Source organism: Aphelocoma coerulescens, chromosome 18 (genome assembly GCF_041296385.1).
Source record: "Aphelocoma coerulescens isolate FSJ_1873_10779 chromosome 18, UR_Acoe_1.0, whole genome shotgun sequence".
Classification (NCBI taxonomy): Eukaryota; Metazoa; Chordata; class Aves; order Passeriformes; family Corvidae; genus Aphelocoma; species Aphelocoma coerulescens.
Genome location: NC_091031.1, coordinates 8569465 through 8586390, shown reverse-complemented (window position 1 = coordinate 8586390; position 16926 = coordinate 8569465). Strand labels below are relative to the sequence as shown.

At 42.7% G+C, this 16926-nt stretch overlaps 1 protein-coding gene across 8 annotated transcripts in view; it reads left to right on the top strand.

Annotated features, from left to right (window-relative positions):
• Nucleotides 1–16926, top strand: part of TNRC6C (trinucleotide repeat containing adaptor 6C) — a 98400-nt gene that overhangs the window by 35539 nt on the left and 45935 nt on the right. For all 8 annotated transcript variants that reach the window (XM_069032844.1, XM_069032845.1, XM_069032852.1 and 5 more), the window contains one exon: nt 8176–8529. In XM_069032844.1, the coding sequence (XP_068888945.1) occupies nt 8176–8529 (354 nt within the window). The remainder of the gene's footprint in view (nt 1–8175; nt 8530–16926) is intronic.

Here is a 16926-nt window from a genome sequence, read left to right as displayed (position 1 = left end):
TGATGATAGTGTTGGTTTTGTGTAATTTAACTTTAAGATGTTTCCTGTCTTCTCTGATTCTTTTATTGTGTAGTTCCTGCTTGGGGGTACATTGCCTGGAGCAGCACTGAGGAGGGTTTGCAGGGTGAGATGGGGGTGAAAGAGGGAGCCCTTGGCTGGCTCCTGACATGTCAGTGGTGTGATCCTTTGCTGTGTTCCTGAATTGCTGAGATCGTGTTTGTGATGCTCTCGTGAACTGCTGGTTGCATTGAACTTACTATGTTTCCCTAGTGGGTCTTTATAAAATTAGTGGGGGAGTTCAGTTCCTAAATACTCTGGGAAGGAATACAAGATGTGAATTCTCTATCTGTGAAGAGTTCTGAACACTCTAAGGAAAGTCTTACATCAGAAACCTGAAAATACTCTGCCAACATTTCTAAACACTTGCTGAGAGTCCCTCTCTTCATTCAGAGCTGCCCTCTCACTTAAATTTTACTGTAGTAATTTCCTGCACCAGCTAATTCATCTCAGCAATGACTCTTATCTCCCTCCTGTCCTTTTCAGACAGTTGTTAATGCTGTTGTTTCTTAACATTATTAATATGAGTGATTAAAAACTTCTAATAGCTTCATTATTTTCGTTTAGAATAGCCAAGTTCTCTTTCTAATGCCAGTGTATTGCCCTGCTCTGGAGGTGGGAATTGGGTTTGCAGGGGTCTGAATTCCAATTCATAATTATATGTATTATAATTAAATGTATGATGATATGTTAAAGGAAATACACCTGTGCTGACATATCAGAGGCTTCAGGACAGAGAGCAGCTTCTAGTTAGGTGAATTCATTTATTCATCTGTTGCTTTACAAGGAGTAGCATTTGGCCAGGTCTGTGTGTAGAGAGATGTACATGATTAATATTGGTATTTGAGTTCCCAGCGCCTGCCCGTTGGAGAGCTCTCGCTTGAAAGGAAACAGATGAATTGTTAAGTCTTGAAAGTTACCATCTGTTATCAGTTCACGTCCTGCAGGAATGCAGCTCAGTGAGTTTAACTGTTCCATTGCCCACAGTCCTGATTCCTAGCTTGGACTGCTGAGTTTGAGGCCTGATGTGTACAGTCCAATTTCTGCTCATCAATTAGCTGATGGCAAACCCCATGTGTGTGCACTCAGAGCCTTCAATAAACATGAGAGAGTTTGGCTTGCAGTGGGAGAGCATCATATTTGCTTTGGATTATCAATCTATTGTTGATGACAACCTATCAACCTAATTAGCTGTACCATTTTTAATGGCACAGCTAATTAATTGTGAATTTAAAATTAAAATTATAATCAGTGCTAACATGGAGGAAAGCAGTGAGGAAAATATTAAAACTGTTAAAAGTATAAGTATTCCTCACAAGACTGCTGCATGTGAAACCAACCTGAATAATGTAGAATAGGATTGAAAGAAAACTTAAAAATACATGTTGAGTCACCAAAAACAGGTTTTGTGTCTTTCTGTCAAAAGAAGTATTTGTCACCCTCTCTGCTGACAGATCTGCAAGAAAAAAAAATGTAGATGCTGTTCCAGAAAGGGAAACAAAATCTTGTGTCTGAGCTCTGAAGTACTCAAGGATCTGTGTTTTTGTTAGGAACTTCTCCAGTTTTTAGGAAAAAAAGTTCAATTTGTGAAGAGTTGGGCTCTGACCCTTGGCTGCACAGAAGTTCTGCCTCAGGGTGGGCTGTGCTGGGCTTACACAGAGGATTCACCATGGTGGTGAAGGGATAAAATGTCACTCATGATTGATACAATTTCAAATTTACATTACCTTAACAAAGAACAAAATGGAGAGGATCTGCAAGTAGGGCTGGTGAAGAAAGGCCACATCTGAAAGTTATTTAAAAATCAGCAGAAGCTGGGGGGAGTGCTGTGACTATCAGCCTGAGAGAAAAGTGATGTCTTTGTCATGGCTGAGGGAAGTGGGAGAACTGAGTAAGATGGATTTGGAGCTCTGTTTTACACGTAGACTGGTAGAAAATGTGCTCTAAAGGTTCTTGAGAGGTCATTTATTCCATCCTCTCTTGCCCTGAGACAAGATCACCAAACCTGTATCATGTCTGCAGATAATCCTTAATCATCCTTATTGTTGGAAATGTAAATCTAAATCTCCCTGACTGCTATTTAAACCCAGCAAGTCTTGTCTTATTCACTGTGAGGTGGAGCAAATTATTTCCTCCTCCTCCTTTGTATTTTTTTAAAAATTTGTGTACACAGTGTCTTGTAGACTGACTGCTCCCTTGCCTCGGTCTGCTGTGGTAGTTCCTGTTTGCAGATTCCCATTTCCTTTGTACCCTTTCCAGGTGGTCCAGCTCCATCTGGAAGAGAGATGATCAGCTGTGGGTACAGACAGAGAAGGTTTTGTGATGCCAGGCTTGAGTAGATGGGTTGCTGGGTGTTTATCCCATTATACCACCTGGCTTTTTACAATCTTGATTATCTTTTCCTCCTCTTTGGTTTGCGAGCTGCTAAAAAATTGCTTCTTTTTCTGCAGAACTGCTGTGGGGCGAGTTGTTTGCTGTTCTGCATTTAATTACATGATGTGACTTTCCTTATTGAATTGTAGTAGTTTTGTCACATCACTTCTCCAGTTCATCACTGCTGAGCTCTGATCCTGTCACACAGCGATCTGACCACCCCCATCTTCCTTCTCCCATCTTGGTGTCATTTGCAGATTTAATAAGGATATTCTCTAGTCCATCATCCAGCTGTTAACGAAATATTGAACAGCGTAGGCTTGGATCAAGTCCCCGTGGAATCTCTTCTGAAACATACTCTGTTTTGACAGCAAGCCATTGATTCTCCCAGAGAACATTTCAACCAATTTTACATTTTGCTCACATTTCCCCACTTTGCTTATGACAATATCAAGTAAGAATGTCATTTCAGCAGCCATTACGTGGTTAAGATATAGAGAGAAAGCTTTGGCTGGTGGGACACGGGTGGGAAATGTGAGCAAACAGACAGAACTTGTTTGAACTGAGGTGAATGCCTGGGTCTGAGGGGAGGGAGGAACAAATGAGTGTCAGGATAGGAGTCAGGGGTCAGCTGGCTTTGTGGATGTGTTGCTTTAGAGTCAAAGTGGAGGTGGGTGGGGAATGAAGTCCTCAGTGCTTCTCTATTTCGTACCTTTGCATTAAGCCAGCAGATAAGAAGGTAAGACCTTCTATTGCTGAGAAATCCTAATAACTGGTTTAGAGGTTTCCCATGAACTTTGCAGCTTCCTGTTAATTCCTGCTCTGATTTCCAGTTGCCTGGCAAAAAAAAAAAAAAAAAAAATCAAATTCTATGTAGAATGTCCCAAGTTGGTAGAAGTGAGAAGTCTGTCAGGAGAAGTGTGTTATAGAAGAGATTTTAGAACTGGGATGGTGAACGACTGAGGAAGGAAGTGTTGTAAAAGACAAGAGAAGAAAGTGGAGAGGAAACGTCTGGAAGAGGAAGCAGAAGAATCTGCACCATGTCAGTTGGGAGGTCACATGGAGGGGGGAAATGAAGTTAAACCAGGAAAAGACGTTATTTGCTCTGAATATTAGATAAATGATACCATCAGGAATTGGCCCAAAGTCAAGGCATTTCTTTAAATAAATGGTGATAAAGTTCTAAAGCCACAATAACGCTCAGTGTGGGCTTTGATGTCAAACAGCAGCTTCTGGTTGCATTATTAAAGCCATTATAAGAACTGTGGAAAATAAGTTTTGGGATTGTCTTGGCTTTAGAATGTAACTTTTCTGCAGGTTTTTTTTTTTTCCCCAGAAGTTTATGATTATGAAAGGGATGATCCAGGCAGAAAAATTGACATTTTTTTGCGTAAAAACATTAGAAATGTTTTTTATGCAATAGTTCTGAGCACCTTTGCTGTTGCCAGCAGATGTCACTGTGGATAACAAATCCCAGCACTTAGGAGACAAAGGAGGTAATTTGCTAAATGAAAATTCAGCCTTTGAAAGTAGATTGGGGGGGGGGGGAGCAAGAATTTTTTTCCCGTAACAGACTTTTGTGAGCAAATAAAAATGGGTTTCCCACTAATGAGGACGTGTGGCTTTGCCCACTCTAATGCTGTGTTTTGTGGCTGTCTTCACCCGACTTGGGTAAGTTGCTGGTGCTCTGTGTGACCTCGGAGGGGCTGTCTGGGGGATTGTGCTCCTGCTCAGCTTCATTTGGAAAGCCTTTAGTGTTTGGAGGGAGCTTCAAGCAGCAGTGGAGGTGCTGCAGTGTCTGTGCACAGGGAACTGGCCATGGAGGAAGTGGCTTCATTAAGGTTGATTTGGAGGGGGGAGCAAGATGAGGAAAAAAATTGCCCATATGATTGGCTGGGAGAATAGCTCTGAATTATGGGATCCATCTGTTTCCTGTAATGAATTCATAAACCCATCAAACAATGACCTGAACGAATTGCTGAAGGAAAAAAATAATACACTGGCATGATATGTTTAACGCAGTGAGGCATTGGCATTGTATAATCAAAAATTCTCCTCACATCCAGCACTTTGTAATGGAGCTGCTGTGTTTAATAGAAGCTGTAAATAAATCCTGTCACAGTAGCAGCCAAGAATGCATTTCTGGGTTTTAACTGTTTCTCTTCTGGAATGTCTGGTCCTCGAAGGCTTTAGAAATGCAAGTTTTATAGAGCTGGAGTGGGGGATTCTGAAATATAGAGAAATGTTAATGAGGTGAATGAAAGGAAAAAGCTGCCATAAATCAGTATTATGTGGCTTAACCAGTTTCTTTCATTTATGCATGTTCTTTCCTTATGTCGTAGAAATGTACTTAAAAGCTATTGTTGTAATTGAAATCTGTTAGACTGATCCTATTCATTATATTAATAAAATCCACCTACAATTGCTCGTAACACTTTTTTTATGCAGTTGGGATTCCCGAGATTGTAATCATCAAAAAGCATATGGAGTAATTATTGGATTTGTTTGGGTAAAATTGGATTAAGAAGTTTAGATACCATTAAGTACTGATAATTATTACAAGCAAGCTCATTGTTTAGTGTATGTACAGCTCGGAATGGAGAGTAAGCAGATACCCATCACAAACATCTTAAGAGCAAGCAATCTCAAGGCTTTCATTTTACGCCTTTAATTGTATTTTTGCAAGAAGCTTTCCACTTAAATGTTCTTGCTTTAGCTCTTTAATCACGTGCTGGTTATGAAAATCACTGGGTGTTAAATCCTTTCCCCCCACACGATTTAAACAACCTTTTTTGCATTCAGGCAAATTTAACCATAAAAGCTGTGTTTTAATTCCCGGCTTTCCAGCAGCTGCCCACATGCCATTAGCCGTGACAGTGGATTCCTTGCAGGTGAAAGGGTGGACAGGCTGCTCCTGGGGGCTGCCAGGGCTCTCCACGGATTGGCAGCTCAGCCCTTGGGGCTGATTAAAGGCAGAGCTCTCGGTGCCCCGGCTGCTCTGCCTTTGTGCCCTGCACTGGGGAAAACCCCATGGTTTGTACCCTGTGTGTTCTGCCAGGGGTACCCATCGTCTCAGGGTGCAGCCCTGCAGCAAGGGGAATGGCTAAAGGGTTTACAGAGATGCTGTTATTGCCAATATTACACAGCAATTAATAATTAGGAGATGCAGGGTAGACACTTGGAACATTTGGTATTTCTCACAGTGCATATCAAGTGAAAATTGCTGGTTAAACATTGCTGAGGATGACTTTAGAACACAGTGGTATTGTCTTTGTAATATATATTCTCTAAATATTGTTGCTGTATTTGAAGTCTAAATTCCAGCCTAGTAGGAAGCTGGTATTTAGGGCTCAAGCCCATTTGTGTGATATTGTTCACTCTTCTCGCTTTATTCCCTGTCATTGGTGTAATTAAACAGTTCTTTTCCAGCTACTATGATTTGTAGACATAGTATTCTTGCAAGAGCTTCCATTTAAGTACTCTTTAAAGACATTTTGATGTACAAAATAAAAATTACTTTGCTGTGTTGGTTAAAGAAAGACCAGTAGCATGAATATGCAGAAATATTTTAATTCTAAAGTACAGTGATATTTTGATATTCTTTGTTCTTTTCTCTCATCTGTGATTCAGATATGTAGAGGGGAACATTGTCTCTAACACTGAAATTGGGTTTCTCTGGCTTCACCTTTGTGATGAAACACCTTTGTTAGTTCACATTAAAGTGAAAAGTGTTGTCTATTCTATGACTTGCATTAGTGATTTTTAAAAAATAAATATATCTATATACACAGCACTTTGGGAGTATCAGATGTGATTTATATATACACAATACTGAGAATATAATGCTTTTTTAAAAGCAGCCTGTCTTGTTCTCTAAAATATGTTTCCAATTAATTAATATTCCTCGTGAAAATCTTGGGGCCAGACAAATCCCAGCTCTGCTGGCATCGTGCCAGTGAGTGGTTTCCATTCTCTTGTCCTTTTCCTCCTCTTCCCTGGCATTCCCTCTCATCTGCTGGCACCAGGATGTGTGTGCCTGGTCTGTCAGCTGAGCTGGAGAAGCTCCCTGGCTGGAATGATGGGTTATTTTTGGTTGATCAGCCTGTGTCTGCAGTGCTCTGGATGAACCTTGTGGTAAATGACTTTGCAGAAATCCTGAGTCCTTCAGATCTCACTGTTTGTAAATGTTTGCATCTCTGTGGTGGTGGTGGTAGTAGAGGTAAATGCTTACATTGCTGTAACAGTAGCAGCAGAAGCAATAGGAGCTAAAACAAACCCATTAAAATTAAGTCAGACTTACTTTCTATCATGTGAACGACAGATCTAGTTGTATTGTGGAAACAATATAGTTTTCACATACATGTTGAAGATGCAGATTTGGTATTTGAAAATAATTATTCTGCATTCCATGACACTTTAAATCTACTTTTTAAACTGTCAGAGTGAGGATAAACTGTTTGTTTCCAAAGCTGATTGTGTGTTTTGAAAAGCTACATAAGGTTTGTTCTCTGCTCTTCAGGTATTAGTGGTACTTCAATTTTTTTTTTTTTTTTTTAAATACTCAGAGTTCCTTTTTTGTTACAGACAGAGTCACAGGTGAAATTGTGTAGGCTTCCAGAACAAACATCTTGGAGAAGTGAAATGCTGATGGTTCTGTCAGACTTTTTGGCATATTTTTGCTTGGTCAGGTCCCTGCTTGCTTTGGAGCAGCCCTCAGCATTCCCTTGGTGCCTGTTCACTGCTGCAGCTGTGGAAGTTGTTCAGTTTTCCAGGTGTGCCAGAGCCTGGAGAGAGGCTGAGTGTGGGTTTATAGTGTCCATGACAGAGTTCAAGCAACATTTGGACAGCGTTCTTGGGCACAAGGTGTGACTCTTGGGGATGGTCCTGTGTGGGGCCAGCACCTGGGTGATGATCCTTGTGTGTCCCTTCCACTCAGCCTGTTCTGTGACTCTGTGAATGAGCTGGAATTTTACACTTGTTGGATGTGGCTTGTGATGAGGTGGAGCAGTGCTCGCCTCTGTTCATCCCAGAAGCCCAAAGAGTTTCTCTGGGTGGCCAAACAGCTCTGGCAGCTCCTGCCAGGTGAGCTGAGCCAGGGCTGCCATTCCCCAGCGCTATGCCCGCTCCCTCCTGCCTGTCCCAAAGGGACCTGGCACTGCTGGCCTGGCTGGCTCATTGCAGGCTGGGTTAGTGTGGGGAGTGTCAGATGGACGCCTGGAGTGCAGATGTTGGTGACTGGAATGTCCTACGTGTTTGATACAAAGGTTTGGATAAAGACCACAAGAAACCCAAGTTTATGTGACTGCTGAAGAAGCTGGTGTCTCAGGTCTTTTAGTTTGTTTTTTGAGAGCTTCTTAGAAGTCTGAAAATGTTTGTTTTCATGGCTGTAGGCTGTGGGATTTCATGTTAATGTTGGCAAGGTTGCCCCGAAAACTGCTGAACTGAAAAGGCAGTGGGGGCTCAAGGTGGGTGCAGCAGTGTGCCACTCACTTTAAATGAGCATTCTGTCCAATACTGAATTGTCACAGCTCTCTCTTGTCCTCCCTCCTGTTTTAAACCATGCAGATGATTTGTTTCAGTAGGGCATAAAAGCTTCTGATACCAACACAGAAAGTAAACCTATGCAAAAAGTAACACACTGCCAACTTTTAGGCTTGGTCAGTTACAGTAAAAAAAAAACAAAAAACCACCCCACAGCTTTTCAGATCCTAAACCAATGATTATTATTATTTTCTTTTGCCGTAGTGCCAGAACCTATTAAGACCAGTTTAAGCCAGCCCCAACCTGCCGGTACCGGTACCAGTACTTCCACCAGCACTCTCACCAACAGCAGCAATGGCAAGCGCGCGTCTGCTAACGGGCAGCAGCCTGCGGCGTCCCGATACCTGCCCCGAGAGGTGCCTCCCCGCTTCCGCCAGCAGGAACAGAAGCAGCTCCTAAAGCGGGGGCAGCCACTGCCCGCCGGGGCTCTGAGTGCCCCCGGCCCGGCGCCGGGCACGGCAGCAGCGGGAGCCAGCCCTCCTCCTCCTCCTCCTCCTCCTCCTCCTCCTCCTCCGCAGGGAGCAGCGGGACAGCAGCATCCCGGCAAGGCCCAGCCAGGTAAGAGCGGGACCCTGCGGGGAGCAGCTGCTGTGGTGTGGAGCTGCATCTTCTCTTGTCGACAGCGGGATGTTAAGATTGTTAGAAAATCCCACTCCTGTGCTGTGCCGTATTCTGACAGAATATGCCATTTCTAGCATCCACTCTGTTACAGCGGGGATTACTGTAACGAGCATATATCAAAGCAGGAGTCCCGGGGAAAGGAAATCTATGTGGATGGATTCTTGGTAGATGTTTCAGAGATGTTTATTTCTCCAGCCCCATGGCCAGGGCTCTGCTCAGGAACTCCTCGAATCACAGGACCCGAGGGTCCTTCCCCCACAGGGGAACACCAACCAACCAATTGGGAATGAGGCTGACCAGGGGTAGGGAAACCCTGTGTCTCCCCCCCAGGGCTCCATGGCAGGGGGGAAGACCCCAACACACTCGTAAGAAATCTTAATGTTTGTTCACGTGCTGAGATCTGTGGGGTCTTCCTCCAGTTTGTTTATTTTCCTCCATGTTTCTTTGATAGTTATAATGGATCTTCAGGAAATGTAAATGTTTAGTGATGATTCTTACAGAAGCATTGTAATTTTGGGTATTTACAAGTTTTGATCTATCATTTTGGTCATTTTAATGCTCCTTAAAGAGTGTTTTGCATGTTTGTAAGGAAGGAATAGGAACTTTGCCTGTGTTCTGTTGTGACGTTTTTATGCCTTTTTTTTTTTATGGTCTCCAGTGTTATTTTCACCTTAGGAAAATAATGCTTTGGGAAAAGTAGTGGAGTGTCTTAGGCACTTCTACCACTTCATTCTGTCCTTTGCAGGTCACAGAATGGTTTGAGTTGGAAGGGACATTAGGAAACATCTATTTCCAGCCCCCTGCCATGGGCAGGGACACCTTCCACTAGCCCAGGTTGCTCCAAGCTCCATCCAGCCTGGCCTTGGACACTTCCAGGGATCCAGGAGCAACCACAGCTTCTCTGGGCACCCTGTGCCAGGGCCCCACCACTCTCACAGGAAAGAATTTAATCCCAATATCCCATTTAATCCTGCCCTGTGCCAGTGGGAAGCCATTCCCTGTGTCCTGTGACCCCAGGCCCTTGTTCAAAGTCCCTCTGCAGCTCTCCTGGAGCCCCTTTAGGCCCTGGAAGGGGCTCTGAGCTCTCCCTGGCGCCTTCTCCTCTCCAGGTGAACACCCCCAGCTCTCCCAGCCTGGCTCCAGAGCAGAGGGGCTCCAGCCCTTGGAGCATCTCTGTGGTCTCCTCAGGACTCTCTCCTGCTCTCCGTCCTTCTGATGTTGGGAGCTCCAGAGCTGGACACAGCACTGGAAGTGGGGTCTCAGACAGACACAGAGGCCTTCCTTTGGCTGGAAATAGGATGTTGAGGAATAAGTCTCTTACCTAACTTTATTTTCCTGAAGCTGCTGATGGGAAATTAGCAGCTTTCTTCTTATTTGCCCTTCTGTGCTAGAGATCGTGTGAGCTTTGCAGTGGAGACGAGCTCGGTGGTGCACATCTCCTTCTCCATCTCTGTTCTGTGTGGGTGCCAGGCAAAGCAGGGACTGTTCTGGCATACAGTTATCTGTGGCTTAAAAAAGTGATCTGGACTAAATCATAAAGGAGGAGTTTGATATCTTGAATATTAGGCATTTCTGTATGATCTCAGGAGTTGCTCATTATCACTCATTAGCACTGTCAAACATCACAAAATTTGGATCTGAATTGTCTGCAGCTTTTCCCTTTGGGCATTAGCAAATCTTCCGCTATTTTTGCTGCTGAGCAGAACTACAACAGAGAAAATTCTTTGGTGATGTCCTTAGAAGTTTTAGTTAGATAAGAGAATAATCTCTCTCTGAAATGACAGCTTCTGTAGTTCTTGAAATTTGAAAATATCATTCAGCTACTCCCTGGAAACCCAAAACTGGATAGACAAAATGAAGCAATTGATTATTTATTAAAATGGTTCTTTTAGGGAGGGAAGAGATTCTGCTTCTGTATTCTCAAGTATTTGGCTTTAGTGAGATGGAAAGTAATCATTTCCCAGCAGTTCTCTAACTTTTCTAACAGCATTCTCATCTTTCTTGCAAATCCCAATTCATCAGGGATGGTTCTGACATTCTTGGCTTCTTCTGGATTGGGAAATGTTTGTTAACTGTTAGACTAATGTTCTATGTTGGAAATATGTTTATTATTTTATTTTCAGAATTCTGGAATCATAGAATTGTAGCATATCCTGAGCTGGAAGGACCCCACAAGGATCATCACAGTCCAACCCCTGGCCCTGCCAAGACACCCCAACAACCCCACCCTGGGCATCCCTGGCAGCGCTGTCCAAACGCTCCTGGAGCTCTGGCAGCCTCGGGGCTGTGCCCATTCCCTGGGGAGCCTGGGCAGTGCCCAGCACCCTCTGGGGAAGAACCTTTCCCTGATATCCAACCTAATCCTTCCCTGACACAGCTCCAGCCATTCCCTCAGGTCCTGGGGAGCAGAGATCAGAGCTGCCCCTCTCATCATTATTTGTGTGGGACACACAGAGCAGCCAACTGAAGTGGCTCAGGCTGCCTGAGGGTGAGGATGAGGTTTCTTCCAGGCATCGTTATAGGTGTATCTGAAGCATCTGTGTTTGAGTTTAATGAAACAAAGTCCACTGTAAATCATAACATAACTCATAAAAGAACTTTGCTTGTAAGAGTTTAGCAGGAGCTGTCTGACTTTGATCTTGCCAGATGCATTTTTACCTTCAGGCTTTATTTTTTCCCCCATTCCTATTTTAACTTGCTGTATGTGTAGTTTGTCAGCCTGGTGACCTTCAGCAGATGTTTTACACTGTTGGAATTAGTTTGGGGCTTTTTATTTTTTTCCTTCTTTTATGTTACCATTGGAAAAATTCAGAGTAGAGTAAAAGCTAGTAGAAATGAGAGGAAAAGAAACAGTGCAGCAGCTTTTCAGCTTAATACTGCCCCAAACAAGTTAACCCAGATCAAACTCTCAGCAAAACTAACTCTTACCATCATGGTCATGGAATGGTTTGAGCTCAAGTAACCTTAAAGCTCCTCTGATTCCAGTCCTCTGCCATGGGCAGGGACACCTTCCCACCAGACCAGGTTGTTCCAAGCCCCATCCAGCCTGGCACCGGTGTCTCACCACCTTTGCAGTGGAGAATTCTTTCCTCGTATTTCATCTAAACCTGCCCTTCTTCAGCTTACAGACATTCCCTGTGGCCTGTCCCTCCACCCCTTGTCCAAAGTCCCTCTCCAGTTCTCCTGGAGCCCCTTTAGGCCCTGCAAGGGGCTCTGAGCTCTCCCTGGAGCCTTCTCTTTTCCAGGTGAACACCCCCAGCTCTCCCAGCCTGGCTCCAGAGCAGAGGGGCTCCAGCCCTTGGAGCATTTCCATGGTCTCCTCTGGCCTTACTACCCTCTGAGTAAATAATTTCATTCTCACTTCAGTTCTAAACCTGCAATTTTAATTACTCAATAGCAGTTTGTCCATAGATTCACAATTGTCCTGTTGCTGTTTACTCTGTAAAGTCAAAACAAAAGGTTTCAAAGGCACCACAAGATCTGCACACTGAACAGACCCCTTGGGGACAGAGTCTTAAACAAGCAACATCTTGGCTACCTTTTTGTCTGCTGACACGAGGTGGTGTTTTGAGATTTCAGTGATGGCCTTTTCCACGCAGAAAGGACTTGCTGAATTCTGGAGCTCTCCCATCGTTCTTTCCAGCAGGTGGAGCATCAGCTCATTTACTGACTGCAGACACAGGAGGGAAAAAAAAAGTCCAGCTCAGCTTATAACGACAGCAGCTCTGTGCCTGGCTGCCCTGGGAGGCCAAGGGAGGAGTATCTCTCTCCTGAGAGACCTTTGCAGCCACGAATTGTACATATTCACACTGTTACTCAGGCTCTGATCCAGGCTTTGTTTGCATCTTGTCGAGCATAAAGAGCAAAGAAGTAGGAAGAGTACCCAGGGAAGGCCCAAAGCCTTTTCATCTCAGCTGTTGGGATCTGAGTGACTGTTAGATTGAGAAAAAAATAGGGAATTCTATATCCTGTAAACGTAAGAATTTCCCCTGAAATCTTATTGAGACTGGTCGTGTCCTACATGAGCATCTTGTATCCAGAAGCAGCTTGATGTGAGTTCATGTCTGTAGCATTTCTTCTTATACCTTCATATCCCTTCAGAGTTAATTTGTAATTATGCATCCACGCTCCTTTCAGACCTTATTTATAATATCTGGATACAAGGAATGCTGTTAGAGAGTCACTGCCAATCTCTCCACTCTAAAAATCCCACTATTGTATCTCTTTATTCTCTTATCAGCAGCCCCTGTTATCTACTGCCTTGGCCTATCCAAAACACTTATCAGAACTTAACTGCAATGTCGTGAATTAAAAAGGATGTTCTGCCAATGTAAGGCAAGTGGGAATTAATGGCCACTAATATATTCTTTGTCAGGTTTATCACCTGGAAATATCAGTGAAGTGGGTGAGAGTAGGGATTTTTTTTGTTTCTTAAGGTAATCTCTAAAACATTAACCAGACAAACTGTTACAGAATTTAAACATTTCAAATTGCATAGAATATTTTAGAAATCTTACCCCTTGAAAACAGTCTTTTATTCGTTGTTAACTATTATGAAACTTCTGAAGTTATGAAATTTCTGAAGTACTTAAGAGTGGAATAGTTATTTGTCTGGAACTTCTGTCTTGAGCTACAGAGCTTGTTCTTGACCTGCCCCCTCTGTAATCCTTTCCAGGATTACACTGAAGGAAAGCTGTATCTCTGATTTATGAGCAGTATTCTATTATCTAGTCTAGTTTGTTATTTTTACTTAAAGATGGGACTTTTCCCTCTCTCCCCTCTTTGTCAACTAACTCCTCTAAACAGGTGAATAGTTAACTTCCCTCATTAAGGTGTGAGGCATTAACTGAATTAATAGAATGGTCCTTTGCCACGTGATCTAAAAGAATTAGGATAACTTCTGGAAGCTACCAGGGGAGATTAAAAATACCAAGTAATGTAGATTTCTTAGTTTCTTTACAAATGATGAATTTTATATAGTAGTCTCCAGGCAACCAATGTGTTTGATGATTATAAGAACAGAGATCAAAAGAAGTAATCAGTTCTCCTCCAAGATGCCTTTGACTTGCCTGAAATTCAGCAATGTGAAACCATCTGTCAACTCAAAAGCAACCTACCATGTCCTTCAGGAGTCAGGGTGGAACTTGTACCCATCTTTTTATTGGCAAGTAGAGTATTTTGCAGAACAGATCCATATCATCTGTTTCCAAAGTCCAGAAAGAAATGAGAGCAAGTAACTCCTGCAGTAATCAGAATGAGTAAACACAGCAGCCTTGTGGAAACTCGAGGTACATTCTTAATTTGTTCTATCTGTTGTTTGCTGTGGAGTGAGAATTTGACAGCAGTTACAGACACTGATTTATTTTCCTCGTGTGGGCTGATTCTAGATTTTGTGCTGAACTTTATTCTTCTTTTTCCTGGAGCTGGAAGGTTTATTTTGTGTTTGAAGATTTCTTTAGCTGCAGAGATTCATGCTCCTGGCATGGTATGGTGTGCACCTTGAAGTGGGCAGCTGCAAGTTGCTGAGTGCTGTTGTGTGACAGGTTAACTCTTCTTACAATCTCTTTGCATTAACTTTGGTTTTGATAGTTTTTTAGGAAGCAAGATTAAAATATGCTGGTTACTGTTAAAATCATGTCTGACAGTATTCATTCCAAGCATCCAACCCTTTAACTGCTGTTACTTCAGAATTCTTTCTAACTGGGCAATTTTATATGGTTGTAAAGTCAAATTTGGAGAAAAGCTTTAGGGAGAGACATCATGCCTTCTAAAGCCAGTCAATATAGTTGGAAAACACTGATAAGCTTTGACACAGTTTTTTTCATGAGATCCAGCAAAGTAATAGAGACCTCTCTGCAAAAGTCATGCTTGAGGAATTCAGCTTGAGCAGTTCAGCTCATTGTGATTTGTGATGGCTGTAGGTGAGGCATGCACATGCCAAAGCAGTTCTGAAATACATTAATAAAGTTTAATTTCAAAAGTCTGAAAAAAGATTTAGCTTGATCTCCTGGAGGCATTGCAAACAGACTGAGCTTTGACAAACAAAGCACATGTGCAAAGTGCTTTTATGGAAATGATTTGCTGAACTTCACCTCTTTGGGCCCATATTCTGCGATTTCATTAGCAGCATATCTTTGCTGGCAAAACATTACTGTGTTTTTGCTTTTAGTTGGAAAGTTACACAATTAAAACCAGAAACTTTAGAAATGGATTCATTCTTGGTCTCCCAGAGCAGAGTTTTTCATATGTAATAGTTAAAACACTAAAAGCTATAAAGCAGAAATTAGGTAGTATTTGTTCATTCTGTCTGCACACTTTCTATGTATATAACTTCACACTTTATATAGAAAATACACTTTTTAAAAAAAGTGTTCTGCATAATACCTGGATGATGTGCTTCATAATGTCATGGCTGTTGATCTCGAATGAAGAAAGCAGCCATCGTGATGTTTCTTTAGAAACACAGGAATTGGCTCTTCATGCTACTTCAGTGGAAGGTGACTGTATATGACAAACACACAATTCTATCCTGCCAAAAACTCCTGACAGCTCCAATCCTTACACACTGGTGTTGGCCACGATTTGCAGAGCAATTCACTGTACAGCTCATCACTGTACACACACTTCTGTAATGTGGCTGTGGAAAAGTCTTCCTGCTAGTGGGATCAAAACATGGAAAAATTACCAGAATTTGGCTAGATTACTTTTTTTGCTAGTAGTCTCCCTGAATTAGCACTCTAAGGGGATGTTCAGGTGTAAGAGGTGATAGCGTTTCTGTCTTCTTGTAGTGGTTCTCAGGGCTTTGTTTATTATCTGGTAGCACTTTGGGGTGTGATGTGTGGCCCTGGAAATCAGGGAGTGTTGCCAAAGGTCACTGGTGCCAGGTGTATATTTAGACAAAAGGAAGTTAAAACATCACACAAGGACAAAAATGTAGCAGGTAACACAAAGAAGGGATCTAACCCATGGTACTGTCTCCGGGATGATGAACATTTTCTGAATTGCAGTGATAGAAAAGTTGTGGGAAGTGAGTCTCAGTTAGTGGAGAGTTTTGTCTCCCATCTAAATTTTCAAAAATTCCATATAATGCTTTGAATGCAGGGAGGTGGCAAGCTCAGTGTAGCTTAAATACAGGCATTAGGAATGAAAAATTATGGTAAAAAACTCATCAGAAAACTAATATTTGGAACGATTTTTTCTGTATTGTGTACGTTATCTGACATCAGGCAGCAGAGCATGAAAAATAAATCTGCTGCTTCAAATCTCTCTGACAGTGATTAGAATTTTTCACAGGGAGAAAGAAAAATAGAAATCTGTGGAAGGATAAATAACTGAGGTGCTTTTGTAGGTTTTGCTGTCCTCACTTTCAAAGAGTGGGGCTGTGCAAAAACTTGATGGCTCACAGGTGGCTGCTTTTGCTTCAGGAGCTGCAGAGCTGCATCTCCTCCAGCTTCACTGTGGATGGCTGTGCTGCAGTGACAGCCAGGGACAGGAACTGCCCAGGTGTCTGTGGGGAAGGAAAGGTTAGGAAACACTCTGACAAGGTCATCAAATGTGCAGGTGGCTGTTTTCTGACAAAAGCATGTGAAGAGACCAAGTAGCAGGACCTGTCGTGGTGGTGGAGAAGTAAAAGTTCGACAGCAGCAGGAATTACAGATAGTGCTACTAGAAAGAAATAAAGACATTTGTAGTAGCTTGGAGGAAAAAAAGCCCCAAAGAACAAAAAGCTAACTCTTTCATAAGTCACTCAGTAGTAGAAGCAAGGTCAGGGGGACACAGGGAACTACTGATGGATGGCATCAGGAATACTTTAAATACATTTCCCCTTCATCTGTAAACTTAGAACAAAAGCTACAGCAAATACTTCAGGAAATAGAGTTTCCAGTTGTCTGGAAATGATGACATTCATGGGAAACTAAGTAGAAGATGGATTGGAGAAATGTGGTCACTTTAAGAGTATGAAAACTACAAAAGAGAAAAAAGCCAACCAATGTTAAGAGGTGAGAAAGTTGGAACTGAGGAAGTGTAAATCAGACAGAGTAACTGTTAGAATGATCCTAGGGAAAAAACCCAAAGCAGCCATTTCTGTGCATGTTGAACTTTTCAGGAGAGAAATGCAGAGTCACCAGGGTTTGTGGAGAGCAGGTTACACCAAAGGGGGTGGTTCCCTGTCAGCAGTGGGACAGGCACTCTGGAATGTCCTAGAAATCAACTTTGTGCAGCCTTTCCTAGTGGCTCAGAAGACTTTCCCGTGCTGGATGTGTGGTGGTGTAAATAAGTGGGAAGTACAAGATGGAGCTATTGTAAGAAATGTCACAGCTGCTCGGGAAGGTG